The sequence below is a fragment of the Spermophilus citellus genome, assembly GCF_964194105.1.
Source record: "Spermophilus citellus genome assembly, chromosome: 3".
Lineage (NCBI taxonomy): Eukaryota > Metazoa > Chordata > Mammalia > Rodentia > Sciuridae > Spermophilus > Spermophilus citellus.
The window spans coordinates 148,167,142-148,187,634 of record NC_138184.1 but is presented as its reverse complement, the minus strand read 5'-3'; the positions used below and the strand labels follow the sequence as shown (position 1 = coordinate 148,187,634).

General features: G+C 42.6%; 2 protein-coding genes across 11 annotated transcripts in view; one reads left to right on the top strand and one right to left on the bottom strand.

Moving 5' to 3' along the window:
- LOC308643867 (protein FAM221A) overlaps positions 1 to 6,509 on the top strand; it is a 330,925-nt gene extending 324,416 nt beyond the window's left edge. For 3 of the 10 annotated variants that reach the window (XM_081284235.1, XM_081284237.1, XM_081284230.1), the window contains 2 exons: positions 940 to 1,022; positions 5,966 to 6,509. In XM_081284235.1, the coding sequence (XP_081140361.1) occupies positions 940 to 1,022; positions 5,966 to 6,034 (152 nt within the window). In that variant the 3' untranslated portion in view covers positions 6,035 to 6,509. Of the gene's footprint in view, positions 1 to 939; positions 1,023 to 5,033; positions 5,169 to 5,965 lie in introns of those variants that run through there. The other 7 variants (XM_081284236.1, XM_081284233.1, XR_014020838.1 and 4 more) reach the window with 6 other exon arrangements.
- Positions 6,510 to 15,860: 9,351 nt separating this feature from the next.
- Positions 15,861 to 18,933, bottom strand: LOC308643446 (tubulin beta-4B chain-like; the record flags this gene model as incomplete). Its single annotated transcript, XM_081283284.1, has 4 exons — positions 15,861 to 16,927; positions 17,603 to 17,713; positions 18,039 to 18,147; positions 18,877 to 18,933. 4 exons carry the CDS (start codon positions 18,931 to 18,933, stop codon positions 15,861 to 15,863), a joined length of 1,344 nt encoding a protein of 447 aa, XP_081139410.1.
- Positions 18,934 to 20,493: the final 1,560 nt, after the last annotated feature.

The window sequence follows — 20,493 nt, the reverse complement described above, 5'->3', positions numbered from 1 at the left end:
AGTTTTCTGTAGTCACCTCTGGTAAGAGTGATCATGTACCATTAAAATGCAAGTCTGGGAAAGGGAGTCTGCAAGGACATAGTTTAAATGGCTCAACCTGATCCAGGAATAGACCCAGAGTTTCCAGAGGTGTGGATTTTCCTTTCATACTGTAAGCGTTCTCAACAAAGCTTTTGTGAGGATAGTTGAGATATGGTTGCACCCTGTGGAAATTTACTGGGGTTAGATGCTTTTATGGTTGCTGGTTGAGGGTGAATTTATATACTTTAGAAACCAGAAGAACAGATGTCTAAGTTGCTATTTTGTTTTGGAAATGGACGCACCCAATGAAGACATTCATTTGTACTGAAGGTGAACTTTTCTCCATAGGCTTTTAGAGGATCTACAAAGAAAACTGGATTCTCCTTACTGAAGCAGATTTAAATTTTTTTTTAGCCTACAAATTAGAACTTCATTAATTTTACAAAATAAATACTATGAAAGATGGCTAAAATTCAAAGCGGATAGTGTCATCATTGCGGTTGCCTATACAAGGCTTCAGTAAAGCCTCAGTAATGCAGACAGCAATGTATTACATCATGCATTTATCATACTTTTGTATTATATTATATTATATTATCCTTCATGTACGAAGCACAGCATGGATTTCTAGTTGCAATGTCAAAAGTTGGACATAGCTAAGTGTACTCATATGGAATAGCTACGTTGTGTTAATACAGCCAGTTGAATATTTGAGAGAATGTTTGCTGCTATTGGTTTACTTCTGTCTTGTGATGCCATTCTTTCTTAAAAAGAATTAGGTCTTGGGACTTCTCGGGCCATTTCTCATTCAGAAAATAAAACATCACCTAGCAGGAAGAAATATTTCATTGTATTTTTTTCAATTCTGGGGGAATATATGTCATAAATATGTCATCACTTAGTTTTTTTCCATGTCAGTAGGCACAAGTAGTCAAGATTCTTCCTTAAGGAGACCTGATGAGGATGACATGGCTTTCTTTGAAAGACGATATCAGGAAAGGGTAGGTTTTTAAGGAAATTCACTGGTATTAAGCATTTACTTGTAAGAAATACACTATAGAATGATTTTACTTTGATATGTGGAATATCATAAAAATAATTTGCAAAGTCTTACAGTTGGTATTAGGCCTGGAGGTTTACATAGAATAATTCAGAAAGAAGCAGGACTAATGAATAATGTGATATATTCTATGATTGGTTTATAGAGGTCATAAACATTGATTAAATATACAAATAAAATAACAATATCAACTGTCAGCATATTTGTAAATTATATGGACTCCCCTCTTCCCTGCTGCTGGGAATTGAGCCCGGGGCCTCACTCATGCGAGGCAAGTTTTGTATCTTTGAGCTACAACCTCATCCTCTATGTGTATCTGGCATTTGTGTATTTTTAAGTACAAGGTCTATTTATTTTTTAATTTAAAGTATGCAATTGTCAGGGAGAAGGGGATAGAGAAAGGATGGTTAACAGGTACAGGGGTGTTTGGGTAGAAGGAATAACTTCCAATATTTTGTAACATAGAAGGATTCCTATGGTTGACAACAATTAACTGTACATTTCAACATAGCTAGTAGGATTTTTGAATGTTCTCAACACCTAGAAAAAATAAATGTTAAAGGTGATAGATATGCCAGTTACCCTGATGTCATTACACTTATGTGTAGGTAGTAAAATATCACACTTTGCCTCATGAATATATACAATTATGTGCTCATTAGAAATAAAATATATGTATCATAAAAAATTATAAATTATCTGGGGCTGGGGTTGTGGCTCAAGTGGTAACGCACTTGCCTGGCATGCGCAGGGCGCTGGGTTCGATCCTCAGCACCACATAAAAAATAAATAAAGATGTTATGTCTACCGAAAACTGAAAAATAAATATTAAAAAATTCTCTCTCTCTCTCTCTCTCTCTAAAAAAATGATAAATTATCAAATGAAGATTAAATAAATTGAATTCTTAATCTGTACTATTTCTTTTTAGTGTTTTTTAAGGGGGTTTCAAGTTAAAATTACCTGATAGCTTTTAAAAAAGAGAGACCACTAAACAAAGGTCTTAACAATTGCTAGGACCCAAGCAGTGTGGTGTGATGTGTTCCCACTTTCAGTGATGGCCAGTTTCATCACTTCTCCCCAGAGTGTGAAGGCCTGGAGAAGAAGCATAGTGTTTTGTTCACCCTTGTCTTTTTCCTAGTGCCTTATATGTACCAAGTTTTGCATAAGTAATTATTTATAGTAAATCATAAAAGTTGACACATAATTGACATTTGCCTTCATGGATATCAACTACAAAGACCTTTTTTCTACTTCCCAAAGTTTCATAGCAGTGTTCATATTTGAGAAATTTGACTTTGGTTTTTGTTAGATGAAAGTCTGTTGGCTTAAGGCATTATTAGGGGATGGTATTTCAGCTGTATGGCAGAAACTGCTTCCTTTGGGACTGTTTTCTAGTTAGGGTATTATTATCTGTCTGGCTAAGTAGCAAACTCCACAAAAGTAAAGACTCCTGTCGCTATTTTTTTTTCTTTGTGGTGCTGAGGATCAAACCCAGGACCTCATGCGTGCTAGGTAAGCATCTGCCACAGAACTACACTCCCAGACCTCCATTCGCTTTCTGTTATGTTCTCTTAGACAAGATCTCACTGAAAAACCAAAGATATGAAAAAAGAATACTAAATAAATTTACCATCCAAGAGCAAAGGAAATGAGTAAGAGATATATTAGCTTGGCTTTCCTGATGAAGACTTTCGGAACAAATGGAGAGAGTCCTGATCAGTGGTTAAGGCTTAACTGGACAGTAGAAATTTTTCGAGATGGAACTGTCTGTGCTATAGCCATTCACCATAAGTGCCTCCATGAGTCTAAATTTAAATGACTTTAAATTTGAAATGAATTACTTCAGGCACACTATCCACATTTCAAGTGCTTAGAAGCCAAATGTGGCTTGCAGCTGCCTTTTTTTGTAGCCCCATTGAGGTTAAGGCTTATAATGAAACTGATCTTCATTCTTGGAACACACATATTCACAGATATTAAACATTCCTATCTTTGCTGAAAATTCTTTTGGAAAGCTCTGGCTTAAGTTTGTCTCCGTTTGTTGGGACTGCTGAAACAAAATTCCTAAACTGTGTGGTTTGTATACAGTTTTATTTCTCGGTTTTGGAGGTTGGGTGTCTTAGATCTAGGTGTGCAATTTCAGTGTCTGGTCCACAGATGGCCTCTTCTCATTATGCCCTCACGTGGTAGACAAGGCAAGGCAGCTCTCTGGGGTCTCCTTCACAGGGCGCTAGTCCCATGCACAAGGTGCCAGCTCTCATGACCTAATCCTTGCCTGTAGGTCCCACCTCCTAAATTTCAGCATATGAATTTGGGGGTGGAGGTCAGAAACTTTTAGACCATAATAAAGACAAAAGAGGTAGTAGGAGGACATCAGGGAGGGAGATAAAATGTCCAGAGTGATTTAAAAAAAAATGCTTTTTTTGCAGCCTCATTGAGGGTAGGGCTTATAATGAAATTGATCTTCATTTTTGGAACACACACATTCACAGATTGATTTTAATTGTTCTGGGTTCTAGAAGTCTGTGTCCTCCAGAGGCCTGGGTAGTGTGACAGTGTTGAAGACATGCCAGTGTATTTGTTTCTGGGAAGATAATGAAAGGAGTTCTTATTTATGAATGCTTTAAAGGATATTCCAGGCCCGTGCAGAGTGCAGTAAACCTGGAATGTCTGGATTTATGAGATATAGTTCATAACTCTCCAGCCTGTGTGATTTATGGCTTTATGAGACAACTTATAACCTGTCTAGCCTGTATGATTAATGGTGTTCAAATCTAAGAAACCCCAACAGGAATGATTTCCTCTGAGTTGACATGTATCTCACACATCAGTAGTCCTTGTCTTTGACTCCAGAACTGTTGAGAGGAAAGGGACCATTAGCAAACTGTATCTCTGGGTTCAGGATCCCTCTCAAGAGCAGTGCTATGTGGGTATCTGGGTTTTGCTTCTATTCTTTGCCAATCACTGGTAACATTTGGTGTGGGAAGAATCTTATGATAATAGTAAGTTGGTTTGGACATTTGAAGCCTTCGTGGTAACATGGTTTACCAGCTACTTTCAGAGGTTATTGAGAAGTTGCTTCTTTTATATATCAGGTCAGATTATTTTCTTCTGCTGTGATGATGCTTGTTCTCTTTTTCCCAAGAAAGGAGAATTTTAATAAGGAAATAAGTTTCAAAGATCTGCTAGGTGCAAGGCACTTTATGCAGGAAATAAATTTTTTAAACTTTTTTTTATAACTTTATCTTATTTATTTATTCATATGTGATGCTGAGGATCAAACCCAGTGCCTCACCAGTGCTAGGCAAGCACTCTACCACTGAACTACATCCCCAGGCCCAGGAAATAAATTTTAAAAGAAAGAGAAAAGTAGCAGAAGGAGGTAATTAGGACTCAAGATGGATGTATTAAGTACTATTTTAAGTGAGCAAACACTGCTTTTGTTTGTTGTTTTGCATGTTTGCTGCATTAAAAAAAAAAAAAAAGAGCTAATATAATTGGGCATGGTGGAACACACCTGTAAGCCACTCAGGAGTCTGAGGCAGGAAGATTGGAAATTCCAGGTCAACCTCAGCAACTGAGTGAGCCTTGTCTCTAAAATAAAAATAAATAAATAAAAATGCCTGGGGATGTGGCTCAGTGGTAAAGTGACCCTGGGTTCCATTTTCAGAAGTCGTTCCTACCAAGTGTTACTGCAAATCTCACATTTGGCTTTAAATGAGAGGAGACAGGGGAGCAGCAATTGTTGAGTACTTATTGAGTATCCAGATCTTTATCTATATAATCTTACTTATGCCTTCAGAACAAGCTTGAGACGTAGCTATTATTACTATGCCTTTTTTTAAAACAAATGAGAAACTATTGGTTAAATTTCTTGCCCCAAATCTTTGATAAAGAGGTAGAATTCAAATGCTCTTCTTTCGCCTCCAAAACCTCTAATCTTTGCCTTAGAGTAGGGTGTCCTTCGGAGGTCCTTCAGATGACCTGTTGACTGATAACAGTGTGTGACAGTGACATGAATGCAAGGTTCCTGAATGAGATTGGTTTCACAGAGGAGAGAGAAAATAATGAGGGAGAAGTACAGGTTAGTTTTATTACTTTTATTATTGGGAATCTGTTGCTTTGATTTGATGGGATTGGATAGACTGGTTTTACCAGGTCCCTCCTGGTTTCTTCACACTCTCTCTCCCAGGTTGAAAGCTAGGAAGCCCTGTCTCCACCTGCCATGCCATTCGTTTATTTTCTGTCCCCTTCTCTTGTCTATGAAAATTGAGGTGTGTGAATATGAGTGGGGGTAAGAAGCAGGTGGTGTTGTGTTCTGCTTTGTGTTCTTTAATCCCATGGGAAGGGTTTACGTGTGTCTGAAATGTTAGAAGGCTGCCACTTTGGGAATGTATGCGGCTGCTTTGCTTGAACTCCAGTGGAGGAGGACAAGGCCTTTGGGAAGAACACTGTGGGAATATAGACACCAGAATTACAGGGAAGCATCCTTAAAGTAGTCCAGGTTTCAGAGCAGTCCCGCTGGCTTAGGTGCATTCTGTAACTGTAGGCAGTGTGCACAGGCTGGATGTATAGTTAGGCTTTTAAGTATTAAAAAAATTTCTTTACTAGCAGTTCAAATTAACTGATCCTCTCTTCTAAAGCAATGTTTATTTATATATTATTTTTATTAAAATGCTTCTGTAAAGTTAAAATCACAGCACTTAAAAACAGGCAATCATGTCTCTTTAAGGATCGGATTTTGGCTTTAGTATATGGCAGCTTATTAACTGTGTGGCATGGTTGTGATAAATAAGGCCTGAATCCAAATGAGGTATGTGTGGTCTTTTGTTCCTTAGAATGGTCTACTACTTAGTAAATAAAAGAATGTTTTAAATTTACAGGTAAAAATGGAAAAGGCAGCTAAGATGAAAGGAAAATCTCCATTGCCATCAACTACAGAACCTTCGTGAAGGCTGTTGGACAGCTTAAAACCATCATGCAAATATGTCTTTCTGCTCATTTAAATGTAATAATAGAGTTTATCTTCTCTCAAATAATTTACTTTTTATTGTGTAAATATGTCTTTTTGGATGTTTTGTTCATTTATTGAAAGGAGAAATTGACTTATATTATTTTGATTAAAATAATGAATTACTACTTTGTATATACTTTTTCTCTTGGGTAGAGAAGTTAGGATATTCTCATAGAAGTCAAACTCTGAAAATATTTATTTTTAGTCTATTATAAATTAAATTTTTAGTCTATTATAATTTAACTTTTCCAGCCTATTTAACAAATTAAAGATGTTATCAATGTTTTTTAACAAACATGTCACTTTCTCATTCAAAATTGTAAGTTAAAATCATTAATTTTTTCTTTTACAAGTTTTGGAAGGTCGATTTATATTTTTAAATAAAAAAACTGCATTTTATAATTATGGAATAATTTTCTAGAGTTATCCACTGATTTTTTTTTACACTGGTAACTAACTATCTGCTATATAAAGAAAGAGAAAGCAAGGGCACAAAGTACACAGAGGGCTGATTCTGTAGATGGCAAGATCACTGAGGGTCCAACTGCATGTTCTAGGGCCAGGCCAGAAAGTCACACCAGAAAGGAGAGAACCAAGAAGCAGAGTCTATGTATGCAGTTGACACCTTGGGTTTGTGTCAACTAAAAGGAGACTTGGGAAATTGTAGTGGCATCCCCTTTCTCCACAGAAAATCTTAACTGGGTTTCTCCAGAAATCTTCACCATGCTGGTTTTAGGACTGTCAATAAAAGAGTTCAATGAGATAAACTTCCTATTTTCCTGTTGTCCTAATTTACTTGGCCCATAGCCTGGAAGAAATCTATACTCCAGGTACTGTACACCCCCTTACTAATTTTTCACAAACATGTATCCAGTATAGTAGTTTGCAGAAATGTGTAAACAAGGCCTCTGGCCTTGAGCTGGGGCTCAGAGATGTCTACATTTCTAAGATAAGAGAAGTTACCAACTGGCTGGCAGGGGGAGGGAAGAAGGGGAGAAGAAGCTCTCCCCTTCTCAGGTGTTGTCCTTGAAGGGTTAACTTGCCCAAAACAGTGAAAGAAAAGCTGCTTTTATGTGAACTTCTGCAGACTGTGAACTTCTGAGCCCCTCCCCTTACATGCTAGGTATAAAATTCTGAAACTACCTGAACTAGTGGTTCAGGGGATTGAAAAAAATTGAAACTACCTCAACTAGTGGTTCAGGAAACAGTTTTCTTTGGCTATAGCCAAAGAAAAAAACTGTTTCCTGCTGTCTTTGGTGCCTTGCCTTGTCTGTCCCTACAACAAAATGGAGCCTTGGTTGGTAGCTAGAGTTGGTATTTTGGGATGCTGAGTGACATTTATGGCAATGGGAGCTAGGAGCAATACCAGGGTACTTAGATGGATCCACGTTTGTGTGCGGGCTCCATCATTATCTGTGTGTCTGTGGGCACTGCATATGGCGTTCTATACCTCTTTCCTTATGAAATGAGATGATGATACTAGTTTCTCCAACTATTCTGGAGTGGTGAGTGTGTGTGTGTGTGTGTGTGTGTATGTGTGTGTGTGTCTGCGTGCACGCACTACTTTACAAATTTATTGTAGGGAAAAATTACTTTTCTACACACACTTTTATGTTTCCGCTTTGTAAAACCCAGACAACTTCAACAGAGGTCAGAATTATAAACAGTCCCTTCTACAACCTTATCAAGACTAGAAATTCCCAAAGTTCAAAAAATAGGAAAACATAGGTTGTGAGGAAGTGTAAGGAGAGCAGGAGCTGAGCAGGGGGCTAAGCTCATCCTTTTTGCCATGCACTCGAATGCATTTAGATTCTATAGCAAGAGGGGCTTATTTTTCTTGAAACTATCTTCTAGAGGATACTAGTATAATACCGAAAAGCATACCTTAGTATAGAATGAGTCATCAATCCACTTACTGAGAATCAGAATGCCTAGTGAAGACAACTACATCACATATCATCATACAATAAAATTAATCTAAACAAACTATGCACACGTTGTTGTTTTTCCAAACTGAAGGGGAAAGATGTGAAATGAACTCAGTGTGAACAGACCAATCTAATTTTTGCCTGAACTCCAAATATTCTCTTCCACCACATGCGAATAAGTCATTCAGGGCCACTCCAGGTGAATTTGGCAGAAATAACCACACGGAGATAGAGAAAATACCATTTTCTTGGGATTCCTCAGTGATGGCTCCTCTGCTCCAGCTCCCACTGGGAGGTAGACAAAAGAGGAGGAGGACATTCTAAAGTCCCTTTTTATTGTGGGGAAGACACTTGAGTAATTTCCACCCCAATAAGCTCGGTCAGCTTTCAAGGGGTTGAGTCTAGCTTCCTGATATCCTGATGATATCTTGTCAGCAGATTGACTGACATCTTGGAAGGCCACACCAATCTTAGGTGCTGTGTGGGGATCATAGGCAGAGCAAGTGAAAAGGACACATATGTGCACAGCCCAAACAGACAGGCAACATCAGTCCAGTCCACTCATGTACTCATGCTCATAGTTCACATATAGTCCATGGCTGGCCCGCGACAGGTCTCAACAGACTAACTATTGTAATAAGTATATAGTCTCAAGACTACATCCATACAACATGGGTTTTCCTGCAATAAGTGGTTTTTATTTTAACTTGCCATAAACAAACTTGCAATCAGGAAAAGTCAAAAGCTAAACACTTTCTGACTCTTTGTTCTGATTAAGAGCATAGAAAAGAATCAAGTTTTGTCAAAGAGAGTCTCTGCAGGAATTAACTTCCAGTGCTATAGAAGCACTTTCTACATTTCCCATTCTTTTTGTGTGCAGGTTAACTTTGTTTTAGAAACAAAGTTTCTATGGCCCAGAAATGTTACCTTTTAACAGGACTCATTATCTAACTCACTAGTTACCTCTACCTGCTTAGTCTCTGTTTGTGATTCATGTTTTCATCTTGATTTCAACCAAGTCTTCTTATTTTGTTGCTGGGTTTTAGCATCAATTTTGACATGCGATAGTACAGGTGCTAAGTCTACAGTTCTATACAGAAGTCTGCATTAAAGAGCAGAGAGCAACAGACTTATCACTGACAGCATTGCCCTGGCTTCTCCAAGAACACTAAGCTCCTTAACTGAGAATGTCTTTTGATGATACATCTGGCTGGGGAGGTGGTAATGGACCTGTCCACTAGCTGCATCTCTGGTGATCCTGACTATAAAGCAAGGAGGACCTGAGGGACAACAGGCAGAAGGAACATCGATGACTCTTCCATCTACCCTCTCACTTGGCTCATCAACTCTCATTCTGGACAGCACACTAGATAATGAAGGGTGTCAAAGGCAGTTCCCAGTTCCCATGAGAACTAACCCAACAATTACCTGTTGTACTTAATTGTCATGGAGCAGGCTTTCCAAGCAACTATAACCATAACAGAGTTCTAAGACATAAGAACTTCCCTTGACTCAAGAGTGTAAGAAAACATGTACAACATGAAAGTGTAAAGCAACAAACTCTACTCAGTGTTGAAAAAAAATTGTTATTGTAACCCCAGTAAGCTCAAACTTTATAAAAATATTTTTAGGATAGGCTATCTAACAGTCAAAAATTGCAGTTAAGTTCTTACATTTTATTTCAATATTCTTACATTTTATTTCAACATTTCTAGAGCAAGTGTTGACTCTAATAGGAAAAAAAAATCTATCTGGATCTAAACCTAAACGTGAAAATGGATCCACAGGCACACTCTTCACCAATTTTCCACAGAAATATGTTGAAAGGGCTTTCCCATGCTGAGCTCCTGCCTCCAGGAAGGGTTACAAATCCGTCTCTCCAGATGAGAAGTTTCCTTTGAAGTAACTCGGTTTGGGGACACTCCAGTCAGTCTTGGGGAGCTCTAGAGTTTGGTGTTGGAGGTAACTTTCCACCCAGGAAGCTGATGAAATCTGGTTCTTCTGCGTTTTTGATCCCAAGTCAGCGCACCCTCATTGCCTCGCTGATAGCAATCTGAACTCCAAAATCAAAACTTCGCTGATGGGTCTCCACGTTTTCTTGCAGAGGTTGGTGTCGGCGGCAGTGGCATTTTGAAAGGGAGCACAGAGAAAGTGCTGGCTGCTGACACACGGGGTCTTTGTAGAGCTGGGCCACTGTGGTGGCTGAGTCCTGGAAGAGGTGCCACAGCTGGTGCAGCTTGTGCTCGGGCTTCGCGGCGGCCGCCGCCTCCTGCAGCTCGGATCTCCTCCTCGCCCTCCTCCTTCCGCTCCTCCATCCTCCGCTGCTTCCCGCATTCTCGCCGCTGTCGTGACCTCCTCAGGCGAGGTCGCCCGCGGGAGCCTCTTCATCATTGGCCAGGTGGCTGAGCCCCGCAGCCTTTGGCGCCTCCTTGCAGCGGCCCAGGCTTCCTGCCCCGGGACGGTGGGCGACCCAGCCCCGCGGCCCTGCCCAATTCGGAAGAGACCCAGGGCATCCTGGCGGGGGGGGGGGGGGGGGGAGGGGGGGTACTTAGGCCTTGGCTGTGTCCGCTGCACACGCCTACTGCTCCTTGCTCCAGGCCTTGGCGTTGCGCCTCCCTAAGGCCACCGCTGCTGCCCACCGAACCCTCCACCTAAATCGGACTGCGCCGCCAAGCCCACCCCGAAGACTCATTTGTGAGGCTTTAATGAGCAGGCATTGATACATTGAAGAGAAAAAAGAGCACAACACACGCAATAACTTTTTTTTTTTTTTAATGGAACTCTGATGTGGGTGCAGGTGACAGGGGCCTCAGGAGACATTAATGAATTGTTGGCATGACATCAGGGGCAGGTTGCTCTCTCTACCAGCTTTCAGAACCATTATTAGCAGAGGTATTGGAGTCTGTTAAGAGTTTTTCAGGGAACCAGAACCAGTAAGGGGTGTGTGTATGAGGAAAGAGAGGGACAGATTAGGAGGAATTGGCTCATGCAGTTAGGAAAGCTGACAGATCCCAATTTTTACAGCGTGAGTCATGGACCTGGAGATCCTGCAGAGCCAATTGGGTGGGTGGCTGTAGTCGAGATCAAAGGACAGAGAACCAGAAGAGGCAATTCTATAGTGGATCCTGGAGCTGGCAAGCTCAAAACCTAATAAGAACCCATGTTTTAGGCCAAGTTCCAAGGCTGACAAAAGTGGATAGGTTGAAGGCCATCAGGCAGAAGGAATTCTCTTATTCAGCCTTGTTATTCCATTCTGGCCTTCAACAGATTGGACAAGGCCTACCCACATTAGGGAAGGAAATCTCTATGGATTCAAATGCTGTCATCACCCCCAAACACATTCAGACACAGTCAGAACAGTATTGGATCCAATATTTGGGCACTATGAGGTCCATTCAAATGGACACAAAGTTAACCATCACAGCAGGGAAGGGCTGATGGGGGCATGCTCCTTTCCACAGGGGACTGGGACTTTGGTGGGTTTACTGGAGGATGTGTTGCCAGACTGGCAATGAGGGGTGTTACTGGACTAGACCTTGTCCATTTTCTGGGTTTCAGAAGGGTGGTAATGGCCTCTCCTGCAGCTTCTTTGTCTCTTCAAGTCTGGCCACCAGTGCTAAGATGGACCTTGCCTGTTAGGGCAGGCCAATGTGAGCTGTACACTAGTTGGAGTGACATGAATGGACCTAGGAAAAGAAACCTTGACCTTTCTCACCTATGTGAAGAATAGGAAAGCCAGGTTACTTGGAGGTAGACATTGAGGGAAGGATGACTCTTGGAGCTTCCACTTCTAGTCCTCTTCCTGCCTGAGGGGCAGTGAGTTTGCCCTGCCCATTCCTAAGGCCCTGGTGACTTTTCCCTCTGCTGGCTATCCTACTGTTCCAAGGAGCTGCTTTAATCGCATTCTCTGAAAAGAAAGCAGTCAGCATAAGACTTTGCTCAGGATGAACTTCAAACAGAATTATGCAGTGCTAACTAAGGCAAGTCTTTGGTAAAGACTCCAAAAGAGTGGAGTCTGACCATTTCTAGACAAATCTTATTCACATTTTGCAAACTCTTTCTTAGGGGAAAAATCTACCAATTGGAGGTTTTGTCTCAGTCAACAAGGGTAAATCAATTCTTCTCCCGAGTCAGAGCAGTTCTTCAGTATGCTGTAAGCAAGCAGAACCTTCATAAAGACTTTCATAAATTAGAATACATAACCAAAGAGCTGATCATCATAAGGATTTTCCTAAGGTGCAATAGCAGAGGTGACACTCAAGTGCTATGTGCCTACAGATACACCATGCTGTGCACCTTCCATGCATCCTCTCATTGTTCCCGGAATAAAACCATGGGAAAGAAACTATGATTGCCCCCATTTTGCAGATGAAGGACAGTGGCTTAGGGAGATGATAGAACCTGCCAGGATAGATCATCCTGGTGAGACCAGCCATGTCCTGCTCCATAGAACACATACATTTAACCCATTGATGGCACTTCAGGTTTACTTGTAGCTGCTATGGAAAGAAAGCTTTCACTTCAGTCTGAAGGCTCCTCCAGCCAGAGTCCTAGGATTCCAGCACATTGGAGAAGGCTTTGTCCTCCACACACCAGGTGAAAGCAATGATCCAGGGTGCCCAGCAGAAGCAGTCCACCCAAGCTGCCTCGCTTTTATTTCTAATGCTTTAGCCATGACTGCATTTGAGAAAAGGAACTTCTCCTTGAGATGTCCACCCCCACCCCCACCCCCAAATGCCTGGTTGTGTAAAGCTTGGGCATGTCCTCTGCCAGCTTTAGCAGCTGGAAGGAGCTTGCAGCTCACCCATCACCACCTTTTAAAGCTTTTTAAAATGGGATAAATGTGTTTTCTTTCTTTCTTTTTTTGCATTATAATTCTTATTACACATATACAGGATAATTTTTCATATCTCTGGTTCTATATAAAGTATGTTGACACCAATTTGTGTCTTCATACATGTACTTTGGATAATGATGTCCATCACATTCCACCATCCTTGCTAAGCCTCTGCTCCCTCTCTTCCCCTCCCACCCCTCTGCCCTATCTAGAGTTCGTCTATTCCTCCCATGCTCCATCTCCCTACCCCATTATGAATCAGCCTCCTTATATCAGAGAAAACATTTGTTTTTTTGGGGATTGGCTAACTTCACTTAGCATTATCGTCTCCAGTAACATCCATTTACCTGCAAATGCCATGATTTTATTCTCTTTTATTGCTGAGTAAAATTCCATTGTGTATATATGCCACATTTTTTTTTATCCATTCATCTACTGAAGGGTACAAAGGTGCGAAAAACATACATTGGAGGAAAGATATTCCAGCAACATTTGTTGAAGAGGCTAACTGGAAATCCATATGCAGCAAAATGAAATTAAACCCCTATCTCTCACCATGCACAATTCTCAATTCAAAGTGGATCAAGGACCTAAGAATTAAACCAGAGAGTCTGCATCTAATAGAAGAAAAAGTAGGCCCTAATCTTCATCATTTGGGATTAGGCCCCAATTTCCTTAATAGGATTCCTATAGTGCAAGAATTAAAACCAAGAATCAATAAATGGGATAGATTCAAACTAAAAGGTTTCTTCCCAGCAAAAGGCGATCTATGAGGTGAACAGAGAGCCTACATCTTGTGAGCAAATTTTTACCCCTCACACAGATAGAGCACTAATCTCTAGAGTATATAAAGAACTCAAAAAGCTAAGCACCAAAAAAAAAAAAAAAACAAATAACCCAATCAATAAATGGGCCAAGGACCTAAACAGACACTTCTCAGAAGAAGATATACAATCAATCAACAAATACATGAAAAACGTTCAACATATCTAGCAACTAGAGAAATGCAAATCAAAACCACTCTAAGATATCATCTCACTCCAGTCAAAATGGCAGCTATTAAGAATACAAACAATAATAAGTGTTGGAGAGGATATGGGAGAAAAGACACTCATACATTGCTGGTGGGACTGCAAATTGGTGCAGCCAATATAGAAAGCAGTATGGAGATTCCTTGGGAAACTTGACCACCATTTGACCCACCTATCCCTCTCCTCGCTCTACACTCAAATGAATTAAAAACAGCATACTACAGGGACACAACCACATCAATGTTTATAGCAGTACAATTCACAATAGCTAAACTGTAAAACAGGTCCTCCCCACCCCCCCCCCATGAAAATCAGAGTGTTTTGGGTTAGCAGTTTTACATGGTCTTGGAAGGAAAAACTGACAGTTACAAGACCTCCCTCTGGGCAAGTGCTAGGCAAGTGCTCCTCCTACTTTCCCAGCCTAGCTAGCTTCGTTTTTCTTTTAAAGTATCCACCAAGCAGGTATCTATGGTGCACTCCTGTCATTCCAGTGGCTCAGGAGGCCAAGATAGGAGGACCACAAGTTCAAAGCTAGCCTCAGTGATGGTGAGGCACTTAGCAACTCAGTGAAACCCTGTCTCTAAATAGAATACAAAATAGGGCTGGGATTGTGGCTCAGTGGTCAAGTGCCCCTGAGTTCAATCCCCAGTACCAAAAACAAAACAAAACACCAAAAGAAGTATCCACCAAATCACCTCACCTGCTTTCAGTTTTCCAAATTGTTCCCTAGTGTAGTTGCAAATACAGTGTGTGCCACTGTTAATTGATCCCCCTTCCACCAACCTATGGAGTGATCAGAACCTCTAGCAGGCTTCACCCTCATGTAAGGTAGCAGTATAAACTTTCCATGAATATAAAAATGTCTCCCTAGGAGCAAGTTGTGGGGAAAAACATGGCAGTTAGGTTTTCTTGAAATGTTGGGGAGGGGAAGGGTTTTCCAAGATATGTCATTATAGTTGTTGTTTTTTAAAGATATTTTGAAAATTATCTTTTGTTGTAGATGGACACAATACCTTTACTTACTTATATGATGTTAGGCAAGTGCTCTACCACTTAGCCACAACCCCAGGCTCTAATGTACCTTTTATTTAAAAAGTTTCATCTGATGCCAGAAGGCAAACAACTTACACTTGCATTCTGCATTCAACAAGTTAGCAAAACACTTCCTACAATGAAGCTACCCGTTAGGACTTTCATGTCTTAGTGGTTCCTTAGCACAGGGCTGATTTTATTGCTGCCTATTCCCACCATATCCTAGAGCCTCAGAAACTCCTTTCCTTACTGCATACCTCAGTTCACCTGCCTTCCCAGCTTTTTTCTCTCTCCAAATGGGATCCTAATCCATCAGAATATTAAAACTGGAGGCTGCTTTCAATAGGTAGAAAGACGTAATTTTTTAAAAAAATGTTAAATTCCGTCATTCTCTTAAATTCCTGCTGTGGTTTTCAAATACATTTTAGGCAGAACTCTGTTGTGTCCCTGCCTGCTCTTTTAGAACACCTCCAATTTAGAGTATACTTTTTATCTGACAGGTAAAGCAGCACTTGATTTTCTTTGTATTCAACACATTGTTCAAAAGGATTCAGAGAAAGAGAAGTCCTTACCTAAAAGGCCTAGATTCTACAAATTCACAAAGATTATGGAACACCATCATTCCCAGATTGCTTTTGAGAATATCTTTATTTGAATACTTTGGGAAAGGGAAGATTAAAAAAAAAAAAAAAGAGTTTCATCTCTTTACTAAAGGAACAGGAATACTGCTCAAAAGCATTGAATCAGAAAACCTATCCTGATGAAAAAAAATCCTGAAACTTTGAGAACAGCAAGAAGGAAAATTGGGAGAGTATGGAGCCCTGAATTAAGAGTGCAGATATTATTGGTACAGTGCACTTAGACACACCTGAGCAGCTTAGTTGACAATCAGAGGAGCTGGTGAACAACAAGTTGACGGAGGAGGTTGAGAAGTTCCTAAGCCTCCTCGACCTCTTCCTCTTCCTCCTCGTCGAACTCTCCCTGTTCCTCAGCAGTGGCATCCTGGTACTGCTGGTACTCAGCCACCAGGTCGTTCATGTTGCTCTCAGCCTCAGTGAACTCCATCTCGTCCATGCCCTCGCCTGTGTACCAGTGCAGGAAGGCCTTGCGCCGGAACATGGCAGTGAACTGCTCAGAGATGCGCTGGAAGAGCTCCTGGATGGCTGTGTTGTTGCCAATGAAGGTGGCTGACATCTTGAGGCCCCGCGGTGGGATGTCGCACACGGCCGTCTTCACGTTGTGGGGGATCCAGTCCACGAAGTAGCTGCTGTTCTTGTTCTGCATGTTGAGCATCTGCTCGTCCACCTCCCTCATGGACATGCGGCCTCGGAAGATGGCAGCCACTGCCAGGTAGCGGCCGTGGCGGGGGTCACACGCGGCCATCATGTTCTTGGCGTCGAACATCTGCTGGGTGAGCTCGGGCACCGTCAGGGCGCGGTACTGCATGCTGCCCCTGCTGGTCAGGGGCGCGAAGCCAGGCATGAAGAAGTGCAGGCGGGGGAAGGGCACCATGTTCACGGCCAGCTTGCGCAGGTCTGCGTTCAGCTGGCCCGGGAAGCGCAGGCACGTGGTGACCCCGCTCATGGTGGCTGACACCAGGTGGTTGAGGTCACCATACGTGGGGGTGGTCAGCTTTAGGGTGCGGAAACAGATGTCGTACAGGGCCTCGTTGTCGATGCAAAAGGTTTCATCCGTGTTTTCCAGCAGCTGGTGGAGAGACAGGGTGGCGTTATAGGGCTCCACCACCGTGTCTGACACCTTAGGTGAAGGCACGACGCTGAAGGTGTTCATGATGCGGTCTGGGTACTCCTCCCGGATCTTGCTGATGAGCAGGGTGCCCATGCCCGAGCCAGTGCCGCCCCCCAGCGAGTGGGTCAGTTGGAAGCCCTGCAGACAGTCACAGCTCTCCGCCTCCTTTCTCACCACATCCAGCATAGAGTCCACCAGCTCGGCTCCCTCTGTGTAGTGGCCCTTGGCCCAGTTATTCCCTGCACCACTCTGGCCTACCACAGGAAAGAGAATATGAGACACAAATGGACAAGGATTCTGGATGCTGTCATTTGCACTGTGGAGAAGGTGAGACTAGTCTTACAAAACCTTTTAGATATGCTTTGGTTACCTAAGACTGTCTGCAAGACTGAATGTTATCAGTGAACCTCAAAAATACTGGGGATCATCCTAAGGTGGAAAAAAAACAAGTTGAGGAGAGAAAACGTTTAACAAAATTCAGCCACCTCTGCAATTAGGGGAACATTGTTCAATACTCTCATGCAGTACGATGAGGCAGGAGGAAGGCACAGTGTGATCAGAGGGAAAGAGGGACTCTAGGCAGTTGTCTGAATCTTGGTCACAGGCTGTGCTTTTGGCCTTCATTACTTTAATTTGGTTCACTGTTTTCCCTGGTCCCGTCAAGTGACCTGTAGCCTATTAAGCCTCATTAGAAGCTCTTCTTGCTCTTGAGTCTTTCCCTTCAGGGGTTGCTGTAAAGGAGACTGACATGAAATCCTGAGCTGTCCAGAGTGACCAGAGATATCCCCCCACCCCTATGCAAGGGGTTAGGCCAGGACTGGGGCCATCTGTGGACACAGTCTCACCTGGGCACAGAACACTGAGAACTGTGAAGTGTGTGGCTGGCAGGAAGAAGGTGAATCACAGTCCCATGGACCATGAGGACATACCAAACACAAAGTTGTCTGGCCTGAATATCTGGCCAAATGGTCCCGATCTCACCGAGTCTACCGTTCCTGGCTCCAGGTCCACTAGGATGGCCCGAGGAACATATTTATTGCCTGCAGGAACAAAAGCTCACTTACACTTGTGCTTGGTAAAGCAACATGGGTAGGGTCATAATTCTATGTAGTTCTCACAGAAGAATTCATTACAGAAGATTCCAACATTTGAGACAAAGGAATGAAAAAGGGAAAAGAAAAAAAAATGCTGCGCATGCTTAGTCGTGTTAAATAAAAAAAGGACTATTAAGGAACTATGAAATCTGTTTTTTGAGGTTGGCATTTTATATGAATGTGCAAAAATGCATTCCTTTGTCATTTCTATGCGCCTAGGACTTTTCCACTGCCACAGTATGGGAAGCAAATTTAATATGCATATACTCACCAGCTGCTTCATTGTAGTACACATTGATTCTGTCCAGCTGTAAGTCACCATCTCCATGATAACTGCCTGTGGGGTCAATGCCATGTTCATCACTGATGACCTCCCAAAACTGAAATGAAAAAAAAAAATCACTCATGGCCCAGCATCCTGTCACTAGAATGGCCTTGGAATAGTGATCAGAGAGTTAAGAGTGTCAGTCTAAGACCAGAGAGCTGGTCTGTTTCCCATATCAGTTGCTTCCTAGGGGCTTGGAAGTCTGCAGGGCATGAGCCATATATGGTCACAGACTGATGGGCTGGAAGCACATTGGGAGAGAAGGGGGTGGGCGACCAAGATCCTCTTGTAGGAAGCAGTGGGCACAGTGGGGCTTTCCCTCCAGGAATGTCCCTAAATCCCTGCTGATGGATGGGTCCCAGGATGGGTTCTAGCAGGACCAAGGATCAAGTGGCCCTACTCCTTGCACAAACCTCAGGCAGCTTTGAAGGGTACAGGTCATTGGTGGCCATGTACATGTTGGCCTCTGGATCCTAACCCTGGCAAGGAATGAGTGAGTGAGCGTAGGCATGGTGTTGGGAGGGCATCTGAGTGGCAGAGGAAGACAGTGGCCATCATGAGGAAAAGTGTGCCCACAAAGGATGGACGTGTCCCTAGGTAATTTAAAGGTCACTGATTCAAGGCACACCTAGCTCCATCACCATATTCATGTGCCGCCCTGGCACACCTGGTAGCCGCGCATGCCAGACCCCCCACACCAGTCCACTCTTATCCTTGGAACCCTTTGCCCTGGCCTGTGTCTGGCCTGTGTCACGCAGGGTCCACTCTCCAGCGACGTGCCCACCTTGGCGCCGATCTGGTTGCCGCATTGGCCTGCCTGGATGAGCACGATTTCACGCATGATGCCCAAAGCTGGTGAAGGAGCTGAGGTGAAGGCCTCTTTGGAGTGAGAGGAGGCCAGAGCTCTTGGTTTAGGGAAGACTGCCTCAGCCAGCAGCTCTGCTTTTCTATCCTGGGATCCCGCCCAGCCCCAGTGACGTAATGCTGGGCGGGGAAATGAGAGGTTACCTATGAAAGGGATTCAAATTGAAGGAACAAAAATGCCTGTGTAAAGCCCCAGGTGATGCCCCCATCATGAATATGAATTCTACTTGCAATATTAAGGGTTGGTCTATATCAGAGGTGGAAGCGAAAATCCAGTCACCGTGAGGAGTCTCTCGGCATTAGCTGTGTCTTACTTAGTCCTGCTTTAGGAAGCCAGACCTGGGAGTGCTCCCAGCATATAGGCAGGTGCCTGCCTGGTGCCTCCTCTCAGCTGGGGTTTTAGATATCCTGGACTCTGCTCCTACCCCTTTCTCCCTTGGACGAGCTTCTGGGCCTCCACTGGACAGCTTGTGCCACTCATACTATTCACATTTGTCCAGGGCATGGCCTCCACCTTCACACCACCCCTGCCTCCAATTCCACACTGTAGCACAGTGCTTACTAATAAATGAGCTTTGAATTCACTTGCCGTATGGTAAACACAGGTTCATCTAGTTCTGATAAGCACATTGTTTCTACTCCCAAACAGTAGGAAGTGTGCGAGGTGAAATTAAAATGTTTCCAAGTTTCACCTGACCTAGGTGCACACATCTTTTCCCAGTTGTTCAAACAGTAATCTAGGTACTCCTGTTAAGGATTTTACAGATATAATTAAGGTTCCCAATCAGTTCCCAATTAGTTGACCTCAAATAGGGAGATTATCTGTGCCTCTTCTAATCAAATGAGCCTATTGATTGATAATTAACTAAATGACCACCAAGACATGAGTCTGAACAAGTTGATGTTCATTATGTTCCAGGGGGCAAGACAGAAGTATCTTGGTTGAAGATGTTTGATTTGGCTGGGAGGATCTCAAGTTCAAAGCCAGCCTCAGCAACAAGTGCCTCAGCGAGGCACTAAGTAACTCAGGGAGTCCCTGTGTCTAAATTAAATACAAAATGCGGTTGGGGCTGGGGCTCAGTGTTTGAAAGCCCCTGAATTCAATCCCTGATACAAAAAAAAAAAAAAGGTATTTGATTTTTATTACTGCCCCTCCCTCCTCATAAAGAACCTGATAGGGCTGAGGTTGTAGCTCAGTGGTACATCTCTTGCCTAGCACATGTGAGCAACTGGGTTTGATCCTCACCAGCACATACAAACAAATAAAATAAATGAAGACATTCTGTCCATCTACAACTAAAAAAAAAAAAAAGAAAAGAAGAACCTAAGAATTGACAAGCAGCAGGCTGACATCAATCATGGGAAGGAAAAATCACAGTTCCTCATCTAGTTTCCAGATCTAAGGTGGTTCAAGTTGAAAGCCCAGAATAGAAGGTAGGGGCCCCTGATCCTTTCTCACAGGGGTAGTCATTTACTATCCCTTAACAGTAACTACAGAGTGAATAAAGAAGAATGCTCAGAATTTCTAACCAAGGAT